At 59.4% G+C, this 25,884-nt stretch overlaps 1 protein-coding gene across 2 annotated transcripts; it reads right to left on the bottom strand.

Moving 5' to 3' along the window:
- Nucleotides 1-414: 414 nt before the first annotated feature.
- On the bottom strand, nucleotides 415-24,068 carry Sbk1 (SH3 domain binding kinase 1). 2 transcript variants are annotated; one of them, XM_027948542.3, is made up of 4 exons: nucleotides 23,530-24,068; nucleotides 6,189-6,421; nucleotides 4,743-4,945; nucleotides 415-4,015 (listed from the first exon to the last, which is right to left on the bottom strand). In XM_027948542.3, exons 2-4 carry the CDS (start codon nucleotides 6,412-6,414, stop codon nucleotides 3,170-3,172), a joined length of 1,275 nt encoding a protein of 424 aa, XP_027804343.2. In that variant the 5' UTR covers nucleotides 6,415-6,421; nucleotides 23,530-24,068; the 3' UTR covers nucleotides 415-3,169. The 2 variants fall into 2 exon arrangements, with proteins under 2 accessions (XP_027804343.2, XP_027804344.2); XM_027948543.3 differs by lacking the exon at nucleotides 23,530-24,068 and having other exon boundaries at nucleotides 6,189-7,843.
- Between the last annotated feature and the right edge of the window lie 1,816 nt (nucleotides 24,069-25,884).

Genomic DNA, 25,884 nt, shown 5'->3' with positions numbered 1-25,884 from the left:
ACGGTTCCAAACCGGATGAGCTTCAGGGCCTGGCCTTGTGATTGGGTAACGTCCATCTCCATCTTTAGATGGCTGCTGCCCAAGCCCAGGGGCCCTGTCTGTCCTGCTCACTGGTCCGTCTGGAGCCAGTTTTCCAAAGGTGCTCAATAAATGATCGCTGAGTGGTGGCCAGATGAACTGGCCGGCTCTGTTCTTCAGGACTTTGGCCTGTTTCCTGCCCCGTCTGAAGGTTCCAGGTTGAAGCTGGACACCAGGCTAGGGACGATTCCCTGCCCCTCCCCAGAGTCAGGTCTTCAGTGCCCCCACCCTTGAGCCCTGGCCTGGGGTAGCAGCCCACAGTCTGGAAATGCCACCTCGAGAGGCCCTATGTGTCCCTTGCCACCCTGCAGTCGAGACAACACAGCCACCCAGGGATAATTTTTCTAAACTTTTGTTTATTTTATAGCAATTGTCATGATAAGAGAAGTAGATAACACATTTAAAAACTTTCTCAGGGCCAAAGGGTGCCAGAGTATTTACAAACACATATTGGGGGGTCGCGGGGGCAAGACATGAGTCTGGGGCTCTGGGGCTGGGGTTCCACCCAGGACCCTGCCCCAGGTCCCAAGCCAGGCTTGAATGCTACCAGCCTGGGGGCTCTGTTCAGTGGACCTGGTGGGGGACCCTCCAGCTGGCCCGTGGCCCCACCTCCCATCCATGGGGCTCCCCACACCCCACAGGCCAGCTCAGAGGGGCCTCTGGGAAGCACCGAAGGACGGGGGCAGTGTGGGAGACACAGGGGCTTGGACAGAGGCCCGGGACGCCCTGGCCTGCCCCGGGGTGGGTCAGAGACCCCCACAGGTGCGCACACACACGTACACATTGTACCTTCACAGAGGAACCGCAAGGGGGAGGGTTTTTTGTGATTTTTTTTTTTTGTCTTCTAAGTCTCCATGTCTACGGTGTTATTAATTTTTTGCTATTTTTTTGTTTCTTCAACAATGACATAAACTGAGGTAAACATCTGTGACCAACACCTCTCCTAAGGGGCAAAGGGTCCCAACCCGACCAACAGAGACAGTAGCAGCAGCAGCGGCGGCGGCAACAGGAACAGAGTCCTGGCCCAGTTCCAGTCCTGCTCAGGGTCAGGCTGGTTGCTGCCGCTGAAAACAGAGGGGAGTGGGCTACATAGCTATGGTCCCCCGAGCTCTAACATCCTAGGTACTAGTACGACAAGGGAGGACACTCCCAACAGGATCTCAACAGAGAGGGAGAGGGCGTCTGGCGGGGACGAGGACTGGAGTCTCGCTTCCTTGTTATTGCAGGAGATCAGGCTGTCGAGAGGCCTAAGGCAAAAGGAGAAGTGGCTGCTGGACAGAGGGCCTGGACGGCCCAGGTGGCCGGGCAGTGACGGGGCCTTCTCTGAGATGTGGCCTCGGCGGGAGGGGGTTTGCTACTTACCTGGCGTAGGTGGGCCCCATGCCCTCTGGGAGAGGGGTCTCGAGGATCGGGCGCACTGGGGAGCGGGCCAGGCCCTGGATGACCACACGCTGATTGTAAACTGGGCAGGGCAGGGGACCTATAGCCCTTTTGCGTGGTGGGACTGAGGGGTGGGTGGAGATGTGGGGGCTCCAGGTCAGAGGGTGGTTGGTGTCCCCTGTCGCAGGCCTGGCCTATCAAGGAGTCCCCTCAAACGCTCCAGAACCCCAGGAGGAACCCTGGTAGAGGCAGCCGGGGCTGGTGGGCAGGGCACTGCCAGGCAGCGGGAGCAGCCTCACCCACGTTGAGGTTATTGCGGGCCCAGCCTCCACAGAGGCGGGTCGCGGGGAGCTGGCTGAGGCTGGCTCCTTTCCTCTTGGTTTTGCCGCCCAGGGGCCAGGACCAGGCTGCAGGTGCCTCCTTGCTGGATTCCCTGAGGGGTGTGGTCAAAATGCAGGCCTGGCAGCCCTCTTGACAGCTGCCTGGTGAGGAGGCCCAGGCAGGGGTGCAGAGGCGTCTGGCTGCACAGTCACCGGGAAGCACAGGGCATCCCACACATGTGCTCTACACACCCGCACACACCAGTCACTTGCCCTTGCACACACCAGTCACTTACCCTCGCGGGCTTCCACGCCCTCCCTCATGCCCACAGATGCCCTCCTACCCCTGCCTTCTCCAGGGACTACAGAGGTGGGGGTGGGGTCAGCCTGAAGGGGCAACGTGAAAATGGAATGTCTGACCCCAGCAGCAGCCCAGGAGAAATGACTGTTCCAAACTAACTTGCTGCCCCTGGGGTCCCCACTGAGTGTCCAGGTGGAGCCCGAGGACTGGGAGGATCTCCCGGGGCAGGCGGCAGGTGCCTCTGCAGAGGGAGCTGGACCTGCCCTGGGCTCCCCTGCCCTAGAGGATGCGGTGGCCCCTGAGACCCCTGCCCTGGAGCCCTTCTGACCCCCAGAGGTGTAAGGACAGTAGTTTTGGGGATAGGGAGAGTGGAAGGACTACCAGAGCACCACCTCAGTGGCTGTGTGGCCAGGGCAATGTCTCCCCTCCTGGGCTCAGGGTTCTTATCAGCAGAATGGGGGTGTAGGGACACCACTAGATTCTTGGGGCCTGTGCCCGCACATATGTGACATCCAGACTTGTGCTACATTGTCCAGGGGCTTGGCCTCTCCCTCCAGCCTCCCAGGAAAGGGGCAGGATATGCTTGCCCTCTGCTGGATGCCCTCCTCCTTCGCACCAGGACTCACGCCCTATCTCAGCCCTAAGCTTCAGTCCCTTTCTGTGCCCAGGGTGCAATGGGGACAGAGTGGAGTGGCCAGAAGGGCGGGGACTGTGGGATAATCTACCAGGGTGTGCAAAGGGCCAGGAGCAACTTGTAGGGGTCCCAGGGCTCAGGGAGGCGTGGGGGAGTCTGGCCCGCAAGCTCCCTGGCTCTGGTGTCGGGGCCTCTGAATCCTCGAGTCTGCGGGGTTTGGCTCCCTGGGCCGAGGCCCACCGGCAGGGCCGCGCGAGGTCTCCTGGTGGCTCTATCACCCGCCCGCCGGACTGGCCGGGTGCCTGGGCCGCCTACTCTACTGCTACTCCCTCCCGCCGCCGAGCGGCTGCTCCATATCCCGCCGCCTGGCAGAACCGGCTCAGCGCGGACCGAGGGCTGCTCCCCAGCCGCCCGGCTGCGTGCTCGGCGCCCTGGCCCGAGGGCGGCGGGGCCGGCTCAGACGCAGATCTCGATGGCCGTGGCCAACACCACCTGCCCTTTGCTCTTGTCCGGGCGGCCATCGGTCCTGCCAGGGGGCCCCGGGGGCGCCAGGCCAGCCTCAGGCACCGGAACGGGCACGGGCACGGGCACGGGCACGGGCACCGGCACCGGCCCGACAGCAGGGGGCGCGGGCCGCGAGCCGCTGCCGCTCTCGGTCAGCACCGTGCGCTTGAGCGGCCCGGGCGCCTCGAGGCGCAGCGGCCCCGCGGCGGGCAGGCGGTCCCCGGGGCCCGGCGGCTTGCGCGCGCGGTGCGAGGGCCGCCGCCGCAGCTCGGACGTGAGCTCGTGCTTGAGGAAGCGGAAGACCTCCTTGGCCGGCCCGCGGCGCTCGGGCTCCAGGGCCAGCAGGCGCTGGAACATGCGCAGCGCCGGCTCCGTGAAGCGGCGCCACTGCGACGGCAGCCCGGGCAGGCGGCCGCGCTGCCAACGCACGAACTCCTCGAAGAAGGCGTCGGCGCCCGACGCCGCCTCCCACGGGAAGTTGCCGGTGAGCACGCAGAAGATGAGCACGCCGAAGGCCCACACGTCCACGCCCGTGTCCACCGCGAAGCCGTCGGCGCGGCCCGCCTGGCACACCTCGGGCGCCGTGTAGGGGATCGTGCCGCTCACGCGCTTCACGCGGCAGCCCACGCGGCGCGTCATCCCGAAGTCGGCCAGCTTCACCCGGCGACACTCACGATCGAACAGCAGCACGTTCTCAGGCTTGATGTCGCGGTGCACCAGCTGCCGCCCGTGCATGAAGTCCAGCGCCAGGCCCAGCTGCTGCACGCAGCGCTTCACGGTGTCCTCCGGGAGCCCAACCTGCCAGCCAGGCAGGAGAGCCAAGCTAAGTGGTGACCAGGCACGCCTGCCCCACCCCACCTCCTCCTCCGTCCTCAGGCCCTGCCCCGGGGCTGCGCCCTCTGGCTGCCTCTAAGTGGACATTGCCCCTCTCCCGTGGCTGCCCCAGGTCCTGGTGCCAGCCACCCTCCCCCATCCTAGCAGGCACTTTTCCATCCCATCTCTGGGGGGGGGGTGGCTGTCATCCCCCACTCTACTCAATAACGGTGGCAATCCCAGACTGAGCCCCAGGTGCAGACCAGGTGCTGCCATAAGTCCCTTTTCAGATGGGTCTTATGTCCACTTCCCCTAAAGGACACTGAGGCTCCAGGAAGCCTCCTCCACCAGCACTTGGCACAGCAGAGTCTATCCTGGGGTCTTCCTCACTCTCTCTGCCCCAGGGTCACCTCCTTTCCAGGTGGACCTGACACCTCCCACTTTGAGCAGCTCCTGAGCAAGGTGCCACTGGACTTGAGCCCATGGCCCTGCTGTCTCCTCCCAGGTGATCATCTCTGTCGTCATCTGGCCTATCAGGGGCAGGTTTCACTAGGACAGGGGCAGGACCTTTCTCTTCCGCAGCTCTCCAAATAGGGAAGGACATACAGTAGGCACTCAATAAATGCATGTTGATTCAACCGTCTGACTCCTAGTCTCACACTCTGGGGACCCTGAAGACCATTTCCCCTCTCTATGCCACCACCCCAGGTACCTGGGGAGGGATGATGTCAAACAGGTCCCCAGCAGGCGCGTACTCCTGGGCGAAGACGTAGCAGTCCTCGGTCTCGAAGACCACGTCGAAGGCCTTGATGATGAAGGGGCTGGATGAGAGGCTGTTGGTGATGCTCACCTCCCGCAGGAAGTTCTTTAGCTTCGTTTTGCTCTTGTTCACAAACTTCAGTGCCATTTTTGTGCCTGGTGGGGGCCATGGTGACAATGGTGAGGCCTCTCCCTGTACCTTGCACCTGCCACATTCCCATACCTGTCTGCACAGCCTGTCCAACAACAAGGCCCACCAGGGCTCTAGCAGGCATGACGGTCCCTGTCCTGTAGATGGGAAACAGGCCCAGAGAGGGGAATGGACTTGCCTGAGGCCACACAGCAGGCCTTGCTCAGGTGCGTCTGCTGCCCTGTCTGCAGCCCTCCACAGGAGGTGCTCAGGAGGCTGCTGCCTCCACCCCTGCTCTCCTGTTTTGCGGCCATGCTGTATACTTATTTGTGGCATCTCTTTTCCCAGCCAGAGCATGGCTCCTCGAGCACAGGAAACTGTCTTGTCAGCTGCTATGTCCCTGAGTCTAGCACAGAGTAGTTGCTCAGCAAAGATTTGTTAAATGGGTGAACAAAGAAGATACGACACTGAAAGACAAAGGTCCCTGACACTGTGCCTGGATAGACACGTGTGCCCTCCCGGATGCACACATGTGTGTCCACAGAGCACTTACCTGTGACAGGACCGCCTCCATCACCTCACATTCACGACTCATGCTTCATACTGACCCTAGGAGGGGAGCGCTAGCCCTGTTTTCTAAATGAGGGAATGGAGGCACAGGAAGGTGATCACTTGTCACACAGCAAGCAAGCAGTGGTCAGGGACCCATGTCCAGTACTACTCCTGCTGCCCTCAGTGGGCACAGAGACCCGGCCCTGACTGTGTGCCCTCTGAGTGGGCACTGCTGTGAGGTGGGGGCTAAGCGAGATGGATCTGGAACTAGCAACTGGGTGCCATCCAGGTTTGAGACCTCTAGCTGCACGACCTTGGCTAGGTGTGGGTCTCAGTGTCCCCCTGGAGAAATGGCGATGGTCACCCTGACCTCACCTTCTGACCATGGGACCCTACTCCCAAGGACCCCTCACTCTGTCCACCTCCCTAGGGCTAGCCATCACCACATCACCAACTCCCCAAGCACAACTGTACCCCCGTTCTCTCCCCCGAACTCCTGAGGTCCCTGGGTGCATCCCCTTGGCTGTACCAAATGGCCCCCAGATGGCCCCCAAATGGCCTGCCCTCCAGCCTGGAACTCTGCCCTGAGTCCTCCTTGTCCCATCTGCTTGGTCTCCTCTCTGGGTTGCTTCAGTTTCTGTCCCCTCCTCCAGGACCACGGTCTCTGCCTCCTAGCTCCCCATCAACCTTAATAACGGCCACCCTGTGGACACTCACCTGTGCCCTTGTAGGCCACCAGGTCGACCTTCCCATAGGTGCCTTTGCCCAGCTCCCGGACAAGTTCATAGTGCTTGGTGACATCGCTGGCAGCCAGTGTGCGGAGGGTCAGTGCCTGCATGTCTTCGGTCAGGAGGGGCACACCTGTGCCCGGGCCTGGGGTGGTCCCTGGCCCACAGCAGGGCAGGGAGTGCGGCGGGTCGGGCTCTGGGCAGCCCACGCTCATCTTCTCCCTGTTGTGTGTGGGGGGTTCAGTGTGAAGAGTGACATCAGACCAGGTCCCCCTTCTCCACCTACCTGCTGCTGCCTCCCCTGCACCCAGGAAACACTCCTGGGCCCCATGCTAGGCCCAAGATGACCACAAGGGGGCGATAAGCATCTCTGTCACATCACTTTCCAGAAGCTTCCTGGTCAGGCTGGAGCCAATCTCTGTGGCTCATTAGCACTTGTGCACCCCTGGCCCATTGGTCTGCTGCTGTCATCTACCTAGCGCCAGGCAAGGCACTCGTTTATGTCACAGACACGGCCATATGTCAACCTCAGGTGCTTTTTCTCATTCATAAGTTTGCCTTGTGCTTTGCTTTCTCAGGAGATGAAACCAGGACTGTGTGCAAGCTCAGCTCGCACTGAGCCACATCCCGGCCCCAGCCCCGAATACGAAGCAAGTGCTGTCAGGCGGGCATCAAAACCCTAGGAGGCAGCACTCACCCGACACACACAAATCCCTGCTCTTCGGTGCTTACGTCCCAGGGAGAAGGGACAATAAACAGAAAAAACACAAATTATATATGATGATCAGAGGGGACGTGGGCTGTGGGGGGGACAAGGCTGGGATGGATGAAGGGCAGGCCTGAGGGGGACTGTGGCATCCAGTGCCTCCACCACGTGGCCTTGCCTCGGCTCTGGCAGGACAGTGCAGACACGGCCACACACAGCACTGCCTAGACCTCCCCCAACAGATGACAACACAACCCTGCTCGGGCACAACACAGTTGTGGTCCCAAGGCTGCACCCTCCCCCGTCCCTGGATGCTGGGACAAAGGCCCCGTCCTTCTTTCCAGTCACTGCCTGAGACTCCTTTGTTGTCCACACAAGCTAGGGTGGTCCTCCTGGACCCACCCCTCACGGCCACTGCGTTTGTCCCCAAGTAGACCAGTGTCCTTGAATCTAACTGTGCGTACTGGGGTGGGAGGGAGCAGGGTGTCACAGGGGGTGAGTCCAGGGCTGGGGACGGGAGACCTGACTGAAAGGCTCCAAGTGGGTGACAGCAAACTCAAGAGGGTGACAGGGAGCTCATGCCCGATCCTGGACTTTATTTTTCCCTGTTATTTACTTCACTTAGTTTTCCTGCAGTCTGTTGAGGCGTGTCGGATGGAGGCACATCACTACACATATCCAAACCCCAGGAGCTGATGAGTCGTGACAGATCCATATTCATGAAACCACCATATGCCCGTCACCCCAAGAGTTTGCTTTTGCCCCTTATAAGCTCCTGACCCTCCACATCCTTGTCTTCTAGGTGTCCACTCTGGGACCTTCATTTCTTGGGTGCAAAGGGAGGGCTGGGCCTTTTCCCAGCGCACGCGTGAAGGTGTGCACACATGCACGCATCAGCCGTGGGGGCCAGTACCCGCCCTCTATCACCTGCCCTCCTGGCGCACCTCCCTCTGCCCTGGCCTCGTTCCCTGTTACTTCTAATCCCAGAGGCCTCACCCAGCACTCCCAGCCCCCCAGTCCTCTGCTCCCTGAAGGACAAGCACCATCGCTCCATCGAGAGAAAGCACAGATTTGGAGTCAGCCTGGGTTTGAGTCCTAAATCTGTCGCTTGCTCGCTGGATGTGATGGGCAGGTTAGTTCACATCTCTGGGCTTTGATTTCCTCCTCTACAAAAAGGATGTGACCACGGCACCTATTAGCTAAGCTGTTAGGATCAAGTAAAATGGTAGACATGAAGCACCTGGTACCTAGTATACAGTAAGCGCTCCATAAGTGCCTGGCATGATGCCCATATGATCATGAGCAGCATTTGCAGGGAGGGGCCGCTCTTCGGGAGCCCAGCATCCTCCCCCCGGCCCAGCAGCTCCCTCCCAGGCCCAAAGCCTCTTCCTCTTCCCTCTCACGACCCAGCCTCCCACTTCGCAAGGAGGAGGAACATCAGGACGGAGCTTCCTGGCCTCCCACCAGCCCCAAGCGGAGCTCCATCTGCACCACCTCCTGGTTGGCTGGGGCGCAGGGAGCCCTCCCCCAGCCTGACTTCCACCCTTCAGGATTCGCTCCCTCCATTCATGAGCCAGCTCTGCTCGGGGACCGGGCTCTAACAGCCCCTTCCCTCCCCAGCTAGGGCCGTTTCTCTCCTAGTTTATCTTGATCAGAATGCGTGCTGGGGACTTCATCTGAAATGCCACATGGTCGCCCTCAGGGTCTAGTCTGCAGTCCGGTGAGCTCCTTTTAGAGACCCCTGGAGGGAGGAATGGCACAGACCTCCAGAAACCAAGTCCTGCCTCCCCTTCCTCTGCCCTCAGATCTTGATGGAACCAGGCGCCCAGGTGGTCCCAGCTCTAGGCTGCACGGCTCTGGGTCTCTTTGCAGCAGCCACAACTGGGCTGTAGGGGGTGCTGTTTCCCCATGCTGCTCTCTCCTTGGTGTCTGGGCTGCCAGAGATCACTTCTTCCAAGCCCCAGCAAACATCCACTACCCGTTGACGAGGACCGAGTTGAGAAACTGCCTGGGCTGGCCTGGTGCCAGCAGGGAATGCTGTGGTTACTTTTGTGTGGGTGTCCTCAGGCCAGTGTGTCCCAAGCCCCCGGCCTCTGTGTGTGTGTGGTACTGGGGATTGAACCCAGTGGCTCCTGCATGCTAGGCAAGGGCTCTGCCACGGAGCTACATCCCCAGTCTAGGGATCTCCCTAGTTGCTGAGGCTGGCCTCAAATTTGTCATCCTCCTGCCTCAGCCTCCCAAGTTGCTAGGATTGTAGGTGTGTGCCACTGTGCCCTGCTCTCTTGGCCCTTTCTGTGGATGGTGTCGGGGAGACACTGGGCTGCTCTCCTGACCTGGTCCCGACATGTGTAGACTCCCCAGGGCCGAGGTGGACAGTCCCTGTGGGTGCAGGCACATGTGTACACAAGTGTGCAATGCCCCCTCCCCTCCAGGTTTCAGCCCGGTGGCTTTGGACTGCTTCTGCGTCCCCTGGGAACTTGACTGGCAGCTGCAAGTGGGCACACGCCTTCCCTGCTCACACCAGGGACTGCTGGGTACCTGGCTTGCCCCTGCCCCTTTATCCTCCAAGCTGACCTGGGTTCAGCCCTTGCTCTTCGCCTATAGCCTCTGTGGCCCCAGCCAGTCTCCGCCAGCGCTGCCCAGCCACCTCTGTCACTTGTGTCACTTCCCCGGCCACTCAGGCCTCGTTCCTCTGGGAAGCTTCCCTGATGCCCGGCAGGTGCCAGTTCCCACTTCTGTGAGCACCAGGATCCTGCACCCTGTCCCTTTCTCATGGGCTCTGCTGACCCTGTGGGGAGGGGGTGTGTCTGGACAGCGCCCCTGTCCATCAGGCCAGGAACTCCCCAGAGGGCCCAGTTTTGGGGGTCCCCACATTGCCCCCTCCTGCCTGTCCCTCAGGTCTGTTTTCCACAAGGAATCGATCCACACGCCTGTCCCGGCCGCCACGGCCGCCACGTCATTGCCCAGGTACTCGCTGCCTCTGACCCAGTTACCACGCATGTGACTTAGGAGGCACAGTGGCAGTGACAGAAACAGCACGGGCCTCAAGGCTCCGCAGCCTTGATCCCAACGTGTGCCACACTTTGGCTGGGTGACCTTCAGTGGGTCCCACTACTCCTCTGGTCCTCAGTTCACATATCCATACAGTGAAGAAAACAAGAATGCCACCAGCACTAACTGTCCCTCTTGCTACAGGGCCAGGGGCCACCTTGCCTGATTCCCAATATCCTCCAGGGTAGGTTTTTTTTTTTTTTAAATTTTAATTTATTAATTTATCTTTGTGGTACTGGGGATTGAACCTAGGGGTGCTCTACCACTGAGCCACATCCCCAGCCCTTTTTTTATGTTTAATTTTGAGACAGGGTCTTGCTAAGTTGCTGAGGCATCCTCCTGCCTCAGCCTCCAGAGTCACTGGGATTACAGGCCTGGGCCACCGTGCAGGGGTAGGGTAAGTATTATTGATAACACCGTCACTTTAGATACACAAATGAGGTGCAGAGAGACTAAGTCCTGCACCCAAGGTCACACAGCCAGTCCTGAGCCTGGCTCCAGGCTGGCACTTCACCCACCGTATCTTCTAGAGCCAGCATGTTGGGCTCATCTCCCCCAGATCCCTTGGGAGCAGAGGGGGGTGGGGTCTCAGCCAGGGAAGCCCCGCCCTCCGGGCGGCCCTGCTGAACCTGCCTGGCACTGGGCACCGGGCTCGGGCTGCACAGGCGCCAGCTGCTCTGCTCCTTTTCCAGATGAGAACCCCAGGCCCCGAGTGAAGCAGGGACATCTGAGTGGCAGCGGGCGGGAAGGCCGCGAGGCGTTTCGCCGGCGCTGGGGGGACTAGATCCTCAAGTACGCATTGTCGCTGCAGCAACTAGAAGAGCAGCTGTGGCCTCTGCTGACCTCAGTCCCCTCGGGTAGTAGCTGCCACATCACCCACACTCAGGCTCACTCTGCAGCCCCTGGGGACCTCCTTAGGCCATGCACCTCAAGGGTGTGTCCTCCCTGGCCCCAAGGGAGGCCCTCCATCTCCCTTCTGAGTGGCCGAGAGCAGGTGGGGCCCCTCTTTAACGCAGCAAGGGTGGCTCTGCCATATGCTGGGAGGGCCACCGTGGTGGGGGAGGGTTTCCCAGGAGAGAAGCGAGACTGAACCGCCCACCACTTCCTGTTGGCAGGCAGCTGGGGCTGGTGTCACCCTGCGAAGCTACACCCGACTCAGGCCTGCCTTGAAGCCCTGCCCCCACCACGCGTGGACACACAGGCATGTCCCCAGGCACACACGGACACACAGGCATGTCCCCAGGCACACACGGACACACACAGACCCGCGCAAATACACATGTGCGCAGACTCTGGAACACGCGTGCGCATGTAGGGAGCGCTGCCAGCTCGGCAGAATTCCCCTCATTGAGTCCTCACAAGAACAGTGGGAAGGGGACAGGAAGCGTCCTATGTTTTCTGAAAAAAAGCTTCATGGGGGGACAAACTCTACATGACAAAGCCGTCCATCAAGAGCATGCAGTTCAATGACTTCAGCCACTGCAGAGGCCGGCGACCCAGCCACATGGAGTGTGGCTCTGTTTTACAGATGAAGGTTGAGGATTTGCCATGGAGGACAGCCACCTGGCCGCCAAACTTGTTTCCCCTCCTGCAGTACAAAGTCACTGTTGGAAAGTGGCTGTCCCATAGGAAGCCACATCCTCAGCCTCCTTTGCATCCAGGTGTGGCTGTGAGGTCGGTTTCCCCCTGGGAATGTGAACCAAAGTGAGGTGTGTCACCTCTAATCTGGGGCTTGTCCAGATTCAAAGGCTCCTCTAGTCTCCTGGCCTGGTGCAGAGGACTCTAAAGGGTGATGGGGCCCCAGGAATGAGGGGCCCAGGCATCAGGAGGACCCTTGTTCCTGGACGGGGCACCTCACTTCCCTGGGTTAGTATCACTCTTCCAAGACCCTGTGGAAGGCAGCCATGTGCTGGGGTCTCAGGCACCGAGGAGCCCCTGTGACTTCACCTGCGGGCCAGGGTTCCCTGTCTGCTTTATTCTGAGCACGAGAAGCGAACTTCTGCTGTCAGGCTGCGACCTGGGCTGACTTATCACAGCAACTGGTGCTGCTCCGGTTCAAGGGCTGTGTAGCCAGGACGCAGAGCTAAGATCTGAATCTCCATGTGTTCAGATGCCTGGAACCTAGCCAGAGGTTACCCCGGATAGTGACAACACTGCGGCCAAGTGACAAGAATCCAACTGTAGGAGTGAGTGGGGGTGACGAATCTGTCGAGAAGAGAGCCTGCCATTCCCCCGCTTTGTGGGAGAATAACACTGGCCACATATTTACTGAGCGTTTACCATGTGCCGGGTGCTGTGCTCACCACGCTGGGCCACGTCACTTCATGATCACTGTCCTGGGAGGTAGAAGCTGGCTGTTGCTATCTTTGGTTCTGCTGTGGCTTCACCATCCCCTCTAGAATCCATGTTGATATTTAATTAAGGGGTGGGATCACAAGAACTGGCTAGGACACAATGGCTGTGTCCTCATGAATGGGCTAATGCCATTACTGTGGGGATGGGTTCCTTATGAACGCTGAGTCCAGCCCCCACTTGGCCTCTCTCTCTTGTCCTGCTGCCTTCCACCATGGGATGGCTGAGCAAGAAGGCCCTTGTCAGACGCCAGCACCTTGACCTTGGTCTTCTGAGCCTCCAGCATTGTGAGAGATAAACTGCTGCTCATTATTAATTACCCCGTCTGTGGTACTGTTGCAGTGGCCCTAAGTGGCCTAGGACCACTACTGAGGCCCAGAGGGGCTAAGTAGTTCGCCCAAGAGTTTGTAGTTAGCAGAGCTGTGATTTGAACTCAGGCTGCTGATCCCAGGCTGTCACGCTCCGTGTCCTGTGAGGCTCCTGAAGGCAGACCCGGGCAGAGTGACTCAAAATAAGACGCTACAGGAAGGATGTGCGTTACCCATCACGGGGGTGGAGAAGCAGAGGCTGGGAGCCCATCTGCTGGGGACTCGGTTGGGGGGTTGGCTGGACCGAGTGATCCAGCCAGGTCCTGCTGATTCTCACACTAGGATCCTACGATCCCCTGTTCCATGCCCAGGTCCCCTCCCCTAGGGGCCTGGAATGGGCAGATGCTGAGGGCACCCTAACAGGGGCCAGGTGGGGAGGATGCCATGGGCTGGACCCTTGTCCTGGGTGGTCACCTCCCTTCTGTGAGTTAGTATTATTATTAAAAGGTCCTGAAGAAGCAGCCGTGTGCTGGAACTTCCGGCACCGAGGAGCCCGTGATTTCGCCTACATCCCTGTACCGCGAGGGGCAGGAGCTGCGCCCTCAGCCTGAGCGCTCCACACCTCCGTCCTCCTCTCTCACCTGCCTCCAGGTTCCTGGCTCTGATCCTGCTCCTCAAATAACTTGTCTTAAGAGCAGATCTGGCCCAGTCCTGGCCTCAACACGCATTTTCAATGGTTTCTTTTGGGGCACCAGGGATTGAACTCTGGGGCACTTGACCCCTGAGCCACATCCCCAGTGCTATTTTATTTAGAGACAGGGTCTCATTGAGTTGCTTAGTGCTTCTCCCTTTTGCTGAGGCTGGCTTTGAACTCGCGATCCTCCTGCCTCAGCCTCTGGAGCGGCTGGGATGACAGGAGTGCACCACGTGCCGCTTCAGTGGCTTCTTGAGTGAGTACGGTCTGTCTCCTTCCGCTCAGCCGGAGCCCCCCTTTCTTTGGATGCCCCTCTCTCTGCCCATGTGGTTCAGGAGGGTGGTCTCCACTCTGGCTTTAGGTGTGGGGCTGACCTAGGCCTCGCCAACCCAACGATCCATCCTGTCTGCCAGAGATGGACGTGTGACCAAAGGTGACCCACCAGGGTCAAGCGCTAGGACTTTGGCTACAGGTCTCAGCACAGAGGTGCCCTCTCGGCCTGAGCTGTAAAGCTGGAGGGTAGGGTCTGCAGCTGCTGGGGACTGTCTGCCACCATGAGCGGGTGAGTCTGCCTGACCACGAGGCGGCAAAGAGATACGAGGAGATGAAAGATGCAGGGACTCCTGGTGACTTTGAGCCAGTCACACCCTGAACATTTCTTTCATGAATAGGTCTATTTCCTTTTTGGCTTAATGAAGCCTGTTGGAGTTGGTTTGAGAACCCCCAACCTAAAGAGCCCAGAAAAGTGTCCGTACAGTCTAGCAAGAGGCCCAGGAGCTCCTGGAGAGCAAGCCCCTGCCGCCATCAGCCCGCCATTCCCAGCACTGGGCCAGGATGGGACAAACGCGGGCTGAATAATTCCGTGCGTGTTTGGGAAGTTGTTATTTTTTACATCTTGGCTTTTCAGAATGTGACCCTGCGGGCACATAATTATTTCTCCAGGGGTGGCGGGAAGGACCGTTAGGTCCATTTCACAGGCGCAGAGACTGAGGGCCAGAGGGAACGTGCTTTGCTCACAGTCACTCAGAAAGTCAGTGGCAGGGCTGAGCGAGAAGCCAGGGCGCCACAGGGCAAGGCGCTGTCCCCTCTGGCAGCCCAGCCCAGCCCCCTGCACAGCACAGACAGGAGCAGCTGTGAGTGGCACCGGCCACTGTGCACAGAAAGCCTGGCAGGGCTGAGACAGATGGTGACAGCCAGAGAGAGGACAGTGACAGAAGCCCTGCTGAGTGCCAAGCGCCTCAGGTAAATGAACTCATCCTTACACCATCCTGTGACATTAGTGACATATTATCCCCAAATTACAGATGAGGAAACTGAGGCATCCCTTGACTGAGATCATCCCATCCAGGGAGCCACAGAGCCAAGGTTCACACCCAGGCCCATCACTCACACCCAGCAGCTTAACCTCTAGGCTGCTGTCTCTAAAATGACAGCGTGAATGTCACCATTTATGTTGCCAATTTCATATTCACTGAAACCCCATTTTACAGACAAGGACACTGAGGCTCAGAGGGGTTAGGCAACTCGCCCCAAATCAATCTGTGCATGAGCAGCAGAGCTCCGACTCCCCCTCTTAGCTCTTGGTCTCTGGTTCCCAGCCCCAGGTCCCCCCTCCCGCCCCACTGCGTTCAGCACCACAGGCATGGACAGCGCCCGGGCAGGCCCAGCCTCCAAGTGCAAGAGGCCCTAGAGGATGAGGACCAGGCAGAGGGACTGTTGGAGAACTGGAAGTCAGGACGGTGGCTGGAAAGCCACGTCTGGGCACACTGCCATTTAGTTAACCAGACCTTTACTGAAAGACACCCAGTCACACCCGACGCTTTGCTACTCACTACACACAACGAGTGGGCTGCACACAAGTCGTTTTGCAGAGTGCACAGGTGTCTCTCTATGGTAAGTTCTAGAAACAGGGTTGTGGGTTGAAGGGCAAGTGTGTTTGGGATCCCCTCAGGTGCCTGACCCCCTGCTGGGAGCTGTGCCCCGCACCCCTGACCCCCCGATAGGGCAGGGCTGCTTCTTGGAGGATCACAGTGGCGGCCACCAGCCCCTTCACCCTCTCTGGGCCTCCATGTCACTGTCACTGAGGTCAGGCAGTTCCAGATGGTTAGTGCTACCTTGACGTGGGGGAAGGGTTCTCGCTTGCAAGGGTTCACGAAGCCACTCAGCCCCTGCAGCACCCACCCTGTCACTACCCCTCACTCCCACTGGTCCGAGCCACCAGCCTCTCAGCCGCCCCTGCCCCCAGAGCCTGCCCTTGTCACAGCAGCCAGGGGGCACCCCATCACTGCCAGCTCAGCACCTCCACTGGCTCCCGCCCCATTCCAAGGTCCTCCCGATGCCCCTGTTGGCCCCCGGGCGGTCTCTCCTGGGCCCTGTGCTTGACACTCGGGTCTTCCTGCTGTTCCCGAGCCGGCCAGTCCTGCGTGGGGCGGTCCCTTCACCTAGAAAGCTCTTCCCTGACAGCATGTGGCTTGGCTCCTTCCCCCAGGACCCGCTCAGGGGATACCTTGCCAGCGAGGGCTGCCCTCCTGCCCTCTGACCCTGCACCCTGCTCTCTTTCCCCTGGTAGATGTACCATTTGCCGATGTATGACACAATTCACCGCCTTGCAGCATCCACTGTGACTTCTCTTTGTCCCACCAGGTCTCAAGCACCTGGATGGCAAGAACCGTGGTGCCTGGTGCGTTGGCTGCTGGGCCCCAGGGCTGCCACAAGGCAACCGAATCTCGGGGAGTGAAGGGAAGTGCTGTAGGAAGGCGCTTCCTGAGGGACAGTCCTGTAGGGCCTGGGGAGTAAAAGGAGCCAGGTGTGGCTGGGGAGCAGGGAGACCAGGGGACAGTGACAGGAGAGGTTGTATTTGCTCTCACACCCAGGCACAGAGCCAGGTTCCCAAGAGGGTCCAGAGGACAGTGACCTGCCCAGCGGCCGCCTAAGTCCCCACAGTGGGCCAAGTGGAGCTCGGGAAGGGAAGCCCCTTCTCTGGGTCCCCAAGCCAGGTTTCCCGGGCCACCTGACTTTAACACTTTCCCTGAAAGATGTCCCTGCCCCTCACGTTAGTTTACCGCAGTTCAGACAGCTGTCTGCACATGGACTCTCCTGTCACTGCTAGGGACAGGGGACCCAGAGCCAGGCCCTCTGGGCCCTGAAGGAGGCTTATGAGGTACTTAGCCAGGCTCTGGCCTCGGCCACTGGTCCCCTGGGAGCCCTGGCCATCTCTTCCATTTTCCAAGCTATGAAACGAACTAATTTAGTGCTTCTTATCTTTCAGGGATCTTTACAAGCTCAGGACCCTGTTCCCTGAGAAATGTCCCCATGCAGCAGTGTCCCCTTCTATATACGACACCAGAGGACAGGGCCCTGGGGAGCCCCCAGACTCTAAATGGGACTCTGCTTCCCCATGGTCCTTTGACACAGTACAGACCCTGTCACGCACCCTGTTCTGCTTCAAAGGAAGAAGATGGTGTTCTCCGGTCTCGTCCTTGTCATCCACTGAGGTGAAAACCGTGCTCTGTCCCTTCTTGGCAGTGTGACCTTGGGCGGCTGTGCCACCTGCCTAAGCCCCAGCTTGCCCCGCAGTGAGACAGAGCTGACCATGCCCAGTGAGCCTGGTGGGCCTGGTTCTGAGCAGACGCCCGGAGGGGCTGGGGAGCTGGTTCTGTGGCTGATGCTGCAGGTGAGCCTGGTTTTCTATCCTGCCCACAGAGGCCATATGGGCTCCCTAAACCTCACCCTGAACCCACTCAAGCCATAAGGAACGACGGTCAGTGGACCCACCTCTCCCATTTCCCAGATGAGGAAACTGAGGCAGAGTGGGGACTGTACCAAGACCCAGTCACCTCGGCGGGACAGCACCTGCTCCTCCTCTCTGCCCTCCCTCCAGGGGCCGCAGGGTTCCCTGTGCTGGGTGAGGCTCCAGGTCTGGCTCCAGCCTCAGCCTCTCCTTCCACTCCCCTCCCAGCTGGCGCGCAGTCTGCCCCTTCCCTGGGGCACAGCCTTGGTGGCTATTAATAGTCTGTGACTCTGCCAGCCTGCAGCTGGTACCCAGAGCTGAACAGGCTACAGAACCTCTTCTGGCCCCAGGGGAGGCGGGAGCCCTGGGCCTCATCCTCCCCTGCTCCAGGGCCTGGGGCAGAGGCAGCCCTGGGGCCATGGGGCGCGGTTTTCCCAGCCTCATTACCTGGGGGAGGCAGGCAGCCGGCCCTTGGGAGGGGACAGACTAGGGCACAGGGGGCTGGGGTCCCTCACCACTGCCTGGTGAGGCAGGGGCCTTGGCTGGGTGAGCAGGGATTCCTGGGAGGCTCGGCCCCTCCCGCTGCTCCTACAGGAGGGAAGGATGTGCTGTCGCCCAGCAGGCTGGGGCCCAGGCTGGGACACCACCATCCGGGTCATGAGGCTTTGGGCAAATCACTTACTCCCTGAGCCTTGGTTTCCTCGTCAGTTAATGAGCACAGTGAGGACGCAGGTTCAGATAGAGGTAATAACAGCCAGTGCTCCTGAGCCACTTAGGGGAGGGGAGCTTCATATGCATATTGACTCAAAAACTTAGGAGAAGCTATTTATTATCCCCGGAGACCAGAGAAGGAAAGATTAAGTAAGCATCCCGGGTCAGAAAGCTAGGAGGGGCCTCAGAGATCATCTGCTGGCTCCAGATCGTTCAGTAAGTATTCGTGGAGCGCCTTCGGAGCGCTCGGCACTGTTCTTGGACCTGGAGGACAGCAGTGAGCCATGGGAACGGCCATGCCCTCAAGGAGCCTGTGTTCTGACTGGTGGCAGACGAGGAAGAGCTGGGCACAGTGGCACAGGCCTGTAATCCCAGCAACTTGGAAGGCTGAGGCAGGAGGGTCTCCAGTTCAAGGTCAGCCTCAGCAACTTGGCGAGACTCTGTCTCAAAATAATAAAAAAGGCTGGTGACGTAGCTCAGTGGTAGAGCACCCCTGGGTTCAACCCCCAGGGCCACAGGGGAGGTAAGGGATGAATGTCAGTGGCGAGACATTCTAGAGGGAAATACAGGCAGGAAGGGAAGGACCCCATGAGTGCATGGCCACAGGGCCTCACTGAGAAGCCTGTCGCCCATGGACACAGAGCTGGAGAGCTTTCCCAGTGGGAGCCAGGGAGGCCAGCGGTGGGCTGTGCAGGCGTGCTCAGGGGCAGGACTGCAGAGGGGTGGCCAGGGACGATGGGGTAGCAGGAGGGCAGAGGGGGAGGGGGAGGCCGTTGTCATGTAGGGCTCTGGAGACCACGACACAGATCTGGTTTTCACTCTCGGTGAGAAGCACGCTAAATCCCAGGCCTGAGCAAGCCCTTCCTGAAGCCAGCCATGTGCCACCCCTGAATGGTGGAGGCAGACACACCACACCCACCTGGGCCTCGAGCCCTCGAACTCAGAGACTCCCCAGGATCCAGCCAGAGCGGAGACCCTTCCCTGCCCGGCAATATATCAGGAACGTGGCCAAGCCCAGGCCAGGCCCCCTGGGTCCTTTTCACGGCCATGCCTTGTGGGCTGTGTATGAGTGGTGGGGGACTCTTCCCTGAACTGCAGACACGGGGACTTGAACAAAGCCCCGTCCCCTCACCTGAAGCCTCCCTTTCCATCTCTAAAAGTGGGGCTGGTGCTCCCTTTCTGCTCAGGGCTTCTGAGGACTAAGAGCAAAACTTCAGTAGACACTAGGTACCATTCACAGCCCTTTACAAATATTCATTCACTTAAGCCTCATGATGGCCCTACAGGCAGGTACTAGTATCGCCCCTATTTTATAGACAGGGGTATGAGGCACAGAGAGGTTAGGTACCTTGCCCAAAGCCACACTGCTAGGTCTGGATTGCTTTTTTTTTTTTTTTTTGTGGGGAGGGGAAGCACAGGGGATTGTACTCAGAGGCACTAGGCCACTGAAACACATCCTCAGCCTGATTTTGTGTTTCATTCAGAGACTGATTTGCTTAGGGCCTCACTAAGTTGCTGAGGCTGGCTTTGAACTCATGATCTCCTGCCTCAGCCTCCCAAGCTGCTGGGATGACAGGCATGCCCACGGTGCCTGGCTTGGATTGCAGTGGTGGAGCTGGCCTCAGAGTCCTGCTCAGGGCCAGGAGTGCAGCACCCGGGGCCAAACGAGAAGATGACGTCCCGTGCCTGGCCGGGTGCACTTGGCGGGGTAAACTCTTCAATGCCTCCTTCCAGCCCAAGGGTGACATGGTCCCCAGGTGGGGCTGAGAGGGGTCTGGAGAGTCCTCTCTCAGGTGTGGCCAAGCCATGGTGTGGATGGGGCACGGGGCGGGCAGGAGAGGTGGCTTCCAGGTCCAGCTGCTGCCATTTCCTGAGACCCAGATGGAGCAGGCGAGGGATGCCTGGGGCCTGCAGGAGGTGCTGGTCCTGGCTCTGGCCCTGAGCCACCCGCCTGGGGCAGAGGCCTCCGGCAGTCACTGGCCGCCCAGCAGGCCTTGCCTGGACAGCAGAGGCTGGGGTGCAGAGAGCCTTACCCAGGACCCTGCTCCTCAGCTGAGCTCCAAGGCAAAGTTCAGAGAGCCCCCCAGACCCTCAGCCCTGAGCCCCACCCTACCCCATGCACCTCGGAGCAGGGGTGAGGTGTTCTTAAGCACTACGAATTACTACCTTCCAAAGATGCCTGTCCTGTCTTAGGACAGCACCAAGAGCCTTTCACTTCCTGGGACCAGCCCAGGGAAGCATAACCACCAAGGCTTACCCACCCTCTCACCAATGCCCCTTTGAAAAACTGCCAACAGTTCCTGTCCTAGGCCCTTTTCATGATTTCATTCACTTAATCCCCCAGATGACCCTATATGATTAGTATTGTCCCTGTCTTACATATAAGTAAACTGAGGCCCAGAGAGGTTAAGTGACTTGCTGAAGGTCCCACAGCAACCAAATGAGGTACAAACCTAGGCAGAGTCCAGAGTCCGCACCCTCAACCGTGGTGCTCTGCCATCTACTTTGACCACAGGCTGCTGTAGACCTGTGTCCAGAAAGATGGCACACTTCCTTCCAGGGCCATGCCCAGTGGCTGGGGCCCAGTGCTGGCCCCTGGCCCATCTACTTGGCAACACCCATCAGTTTCATTAACGTTTAGGGAATGTTGGGTTTCTGAGTGACTGCTGCATCCACGCACCCTTCTGCCTGACGAAACCCAGACCTCAGTCTTACAAAGTGAGAGCAAGGAGGAGGCTTACAGGCAAGGAAACTTCAGTCTCATGTTCTCTGGACCGATGGGTAAACTGAGGCCTGGCAGGAAGCCTTCCTCTGAGAATCCTTGGCAGGTCCTGGGTCTAGAACCTTGGACTTTTGCTCCTGGGCAAGTGGCAGAGTAAAAACAGATTTAGATGACTGGATGCCTCTAGCACAGGGTGGCAGTGTGTGATAGAGATAGGACCAGAGTGTCCAGGCTCGTGCCCACTTCACCTCTGAGCCCTAAAGACCCCGGATGGACACTGTTCTCTGCATCTTGCAGCCTGCGCAGGGGAGGCCGGGAACACACACGTGCAGAGACTCACAGAAGGTCCCCTGCTGAGCAAACATTTTTCTAGCCTCTTCCCTGGGCCTTCAGACCTGGACGCCAGTAGCAGTGGCCAGGAGGTCACACCAATGAGTGAACAGGCCAGGGGGGTCCTAGGGCAAGCTGCAGGGGCATGTGCCCTGTCCAAACAAGGTGGCCATTCCTCAGCTCAGCATAGGGTTGCCACCTCACCTGATTCTTCTAGAGGATCTGAATCAGTATTTGAATATGAGACCTTCCAATTGTTTTTTTTTTTTTTTTTGCACTGACAGCAAATGTAAACATGTAAATACACCAGATCGACAAAACGCTTCTATAAGCTGTATTTTTTTTTTTTTTAGTTGTCAGTGGACCTTTACTTTATTTATTTCTATGTGGTGCTGAAGATGGAACCCAGGGCTCCCACTTGCTAGGCAAGTGCTCTGCCACTGGGCCACCACCCCGCCCCGTTCTTAAGCTGTATTTGACAACACGTGCTGGGTCATATGCTGGGCTCTGGGTTTGACAAGGCCAATGTGATGGGGATCAGACAGCCCTGTCCCCGGGAGGTCACAGCCCAGATATGCTGAGGAACTTCCACAGCACACGCAGACACACACCACGGTCTCCAAGCCACCAAGCAATCACATTCATCTCTACAGGATGCGCCAGGCCAGGTCAGGTCAAAAGGGGAGGTGGAGGCAGAAGCTGTTCTCAGGCCATTCTAGAGTGGGGCTCTAGGCCGGGTGGGGGGGGGCAGCATGGGACAGCGGAAGATGATTAGAAAACCCAGAGCAGATGGGCCAGGAGAGAGCAGGCTGGGGAGTGAGGTGGTTTAGGGCCAGACTGCAGAGGCCTGGACTCAGTGGGGGGTCACTGCAGATTAGACACGGTCCTCCTCTGGCCTAATGTCTCCCCCTGGTCAATGACTCCACTCTCCACTCTGGGTCCACTCCCTTTTCTGTGAGTATGTGGTCCCAGCCCACCTGGGCACGTGAATTCCTTCCCGGATGGTTAGGACACACCTGGACGCTTCTCAGATCCAACTCCTATCTATAGCTGCCCTGCTGGCTGCAGAGAGTGGCTTGCCCTCTGTCACCCTCTCTGGGTAATGCCACATGCTTGCCCAAGGTCACATAGTCTTTAGGGCAGCTGCCACTCCGCAGCCTGTGCTGAGGGTGGCTGCCTCAGCTGTCCCCTCAGTTGTCCTTGAACTTTCAGGATGGGGCTACAAGAAGTTGGGCCTGAAGCAGTTCCTGTCCTCCCCTCCTCCGGGTCTCACCTTTACCCCCGGGGCCATGCCAGCAGCAGGTGTGTGGGGCGGGGAGGCAGGGACCTGGTGTGGTGAAGGGGGAGAAGAGGCATCAACGGCTCAGGCTCAGGGTCTCCAAGTCTGCAGAAGCTGGGGGTCAGGTGCCTCAGGTTTGGGGTCAGGAACTGATCAGCTGGCAATGACCAGGGCCACCTTAACGGTCCAACTAAGTATGGCTGGGGCAAGCTGTCAACATCTTGGGGGTCTGATCAAGAACAGGAACAGCTCAGGAGAGCTCAGGAGAAGTGACAAAGGGCCCGACTCAGTGCACACACACCAGCTAAAGGTTCAAATGAATCAGTAAACAAAGGAGCTACTGGGGGGGCCCCAGGTACCCAGGGTCCTGCATCCTGAGACTCAGTGTGCTCACCTATCGACTGGGTTTGGAGCCAATGCCTGCCTGCAGAGGGCTCCCAGCGAGGAGACTGGGGGGATCCCAGCAGCCCAGAGTGTTCTCTGGCATCGGCCAGCCCCTGCTGAAGATCTCCCATTCAGAATTTCAGGGTACAACCTCCGGGGACACCTCACTTCCCCAGGAGTTGCAGGGCCTGGGGTTCAGGACCACACTGAGGGCGGGGACCGTGGATGCTTTGCAGACTGGAAATCTAAAGCAAGAACCTGGAATGGCCCCTGGGCTGTCCGGGACACACTGACCCAATCCTAGATTTGGCCCTGGGTGTTTTGGAGGTCAGGAGAAAGGAGGAACTTGGGTTTACTGTCCCTGGGACACATGGGGATAGAAAAGTGCTCTGACCTGAAAGGGCTTCTTCATCTAGACTACCTCTCCTCCCCAGAGACAAGCGCCTCACTTTGAGGAGGGCTTGCCCCCTCCCGGTCCTGCAGGGCAGTGGTCTGGGTGAAGACCACTGCTGTGGCCTGAGTGGTGGGCAGTGGAGACAGAGAAAACAAGGGATCCCCAGTCCTTCTCTCAAACACACCCCTTCCCTGCTCTCAGACAAAGACACCACCCAAAGCCCCGGTCAGTGCCCAGAGCCACATGCTGCAGGCCCCTCACCTGTGGACACCCCCATATTTTCCCAGGGGACTCTACTTGAGAACTGAGGCTGGCCATGGGGGAGGGGTGTATATACTCCGAGGACCTAGCGTCCAGCGCTCGGGGCTCAGATTTTGAGGAGCCTCTGCACCCTCTGCCCTCCTCTCCACGCACAGGGGGCTCCCTCATCACTCCCTCCTGGGACCCCGGAGCAGCGCCCAAACCTCAGGGTTAGGGTGTGGGGTGGGGGAAGGGAGAGGAGGAGGGGGCGGCTCCTCCAAGCGAGACACAAAGAGACGTCCTTCAGCCTCGGCTCCATGGCGACGCTGGGGAGGGGGAGCGCGCTCACAATACTCCCTTCCCCACCTGCAGGGATGCAGGGACCCCGGGGGCCACTCACCTGCCGCCCCACACCTGGGCCCGGCTTACCTGGGCTGGGGCCGCGGGGACGCCGCGGCAGGGGGCCTGGGCGCCGTCTCGGTTTGGATCAGCCCGGCCCCGGGGGCTCAGGGCGCCACAGTCACGGGCCGGGATCCGAAGGGTGCCGTCAGGGGCTCGGTCGCCCGGGTCCCGGAGGTTCGAGGGGGGTCCCGAGGCTTCTTGCTGGTGAGGGTTCCCAGACCTGGGGTTTCCGTGTGCCGGGGCTGGGGCTTAGGATCCCTGATCTGGGGAGTTCCGAGCTGGGTCTTGGTGTCTTGAGGTGTGGAGTTGCAGCGACCGGGGTCTTGGGAGGGGTTCCAGCAATCCCGTTCGGGAGCTCTGCGTTCTGGGTCTTGGGGGGCCCAGACCGAAGAGGGGGAGTCTCCGCGGAGCCGCAGGGAGCTCTGTCTTCGGAATCCGAAAGCTGGCTCCGCTGTCCCCCGCGGGAAGCCGCTCGGTGTTGGCTCGGGGGCCTCCGCTGCCCGGGGCTCGCTGGACGCTGGATGCCGGGGGGGATCCCCGCGCTCCGCGGCTGCGGGGCTGCAGGGTCCCGGCCACAGGCGGGCGCTGGGAGGACGCCCCTCAGCCGCTGGGGGGCTCCGTCGCCGCCGCTACGAGCAGCCCGGCCCTGCGGTCCCGAACCCCGGCCTGGCCCGGGCTCCGGCTGCGGATCCGGCTCGCGCTCCGCCTGGCGCTCGGGCCCCAGCGCCGGTGCCCGCCCGGGCTGCGCTCCATCGCGGCATCGCGGCTCCGCCCTCCCGCCGGCGCGCACCTGCCCGCCCGGCCCGCGGCTCCGCCCTCCGGCTCGCGCGCCGCCGCCCGCCCCTTTGTCCGTCCCGCTTGGCGCGCGCGCGCTCCCGCCCGCCCGCCGCGCGCTGCGGGGCGCAGAGTCTCCCCGAGCGCGGGGCGCGGCGCGGCGCCCCCACCCGCCTTCCGGCCGCGCTGGGTCCTAGCGCCCGCAGACTCCTTCCCCCTCCTCCCACCCCCGCCTTTTCTAGGTCAGAGCCCACGAGGGGGCGAGAACGAGGTTACAGAGGACTCGGGGGAGTCTCAGAGGGTCACCTGGTCCAGCTGCCTGGCCCCCGAGGGACCACACTGCCCCAGACTGTCCCAGTCAGTGCTTGTGGGGCGGAGCCTGGGTCTGTTTCAAGAAGGGAAAACAAATCCGAGTTCTCCTATTCGATATGCATTCACTCCATCGTCCCTCTGTCCGTCTGCCTGTCGGCCCATCTATCTAGCCATCCATCCATTCATCATCCATCTATCCATCCGATTTCGAGCGAGACCCCAGAGAACAATCTGCTCAGGGATGAGGTCTTAAACTGGGATCTTGGGCTGTGGACCACTCGGGTGGCATCTGCGACCCGAGCTGTAAACGGGAGGTGACTAGTCAAGGAACGCAGTGGGGGTCAACGGGGCTTGGACAGAAGGGAAGAAAGGGGATTCCTGGCAGAGATAGAGGTGCAGCATGTGTAAAGCCACCCGGGTGTGAAGGAGCTTTGTATGATAACCGGAAATTGGTGGCCTGAATGGAAGTGGGGCGGATGAGGACAGAGATGAGATGGGGACAGCGCATCTTTCCAGGCCCTAGTCTCTCTCCCTCTCGTCCTTGCAGCATACTCTGCTTTATGAGAAAGCCCCCCAACGCCCCAGGCACCTCCCCTATTTCTTCTGTGATTAGGCGTTTTTCTCAGTCCTACCATCTGACTGTTTCTAGGACTTTGAAATCCAGGGATTAAGAGCTCAAGTACCATAGGTCACATAAATGACTGAATAGGGGCTGGGGATATAGCTCAGTGGCAGAACAGCGTCTAGCATGCAGGAGGCCCTGGGTCCCAACCCAGAACTGCAAAAAGTAGCTGAGGTCAGGGAAAGGCTAGGGAGTGGTGGAAATGTTACAAACTGGAGGGACCCTGGGCTCCCTGTGGCCAGATGGTGTTTCAAGAAAAGCAGAAAATCCATATCCTAACATAAAATCTTCCAGCTTTTCCATGTTTGCAGTGTGTTCCCCAAGTTCAGAAATATTGAATGGACCAAATGAAACACGCTTTGGCGACAGATCTGATCTACAGGTCGTTGGTTGGCAACCTCTCCTGTTGAGAATATTGCTCAGTGTCTAACTTGTCTTTTCTCCCATCTCTACTTACATGCATGTTTCTTGAATGCAAGTCCTTTGTGGCCATCAACTGTGTAAAATGCAAATCAAATCGAGTGCCTCCCGTATATGAAAATTTGAAGGACTCCCTGTTCCCTCCAGGATAAAGTCTACCCTCCTTATTGTGGCATTCAAAGCCTTTAGCATTTGGAGCCTGTTCACCATTCCCCTCTCCATTCAGCTTTGACCTCAGTCTCCCTGTTCTGGAA

This window comes from Marmota flaviventris, chromosome 19 (genome assembly GCF_047511675.1).
Source record: "Marmota flaviventris isolate mMarFla1 chromosome 19, mMarFla1.hap1, whole genome shotgun sequence".
Classification (NCBI taxonomy): domain Eukaryota; kingdom Metazoa; phylum Chordata; class Mammalia; order Rodentia; family Sciuridae; genus Marmota; species Marmota flaviventris.
Note: the sequence above shows the minus strand (reverse complement) of the source record. Positions and strands in the feature narration are given on the sequence as shown.

Excerpts from the sequence above, each read along its gene's own strand:
- Sbk1 (XM_027948542.3), bottom strand. The coding sequence starts at position 6,414 with ATGAGCGTGGGCTGCCCAGAGCCCGACCCGCCGCACTCCCTGCCCTGC. Across the intron at positions 4,946-6,188 it reads GGTGGCCTACAAGGGCACAG|GCACAAAAATGGCACTGAAG; the intron begins GTGAGTGTCCAC and ends GGCCCCCACCAG. Across the intron at positions 4,016-4,742 it reads TTGACATCATCCCTCCCCAG|GTTGGGCTCCCGGAGGACAC; the intron begins GTACCTGGGGTG and ends CCTGGCTGGCAG.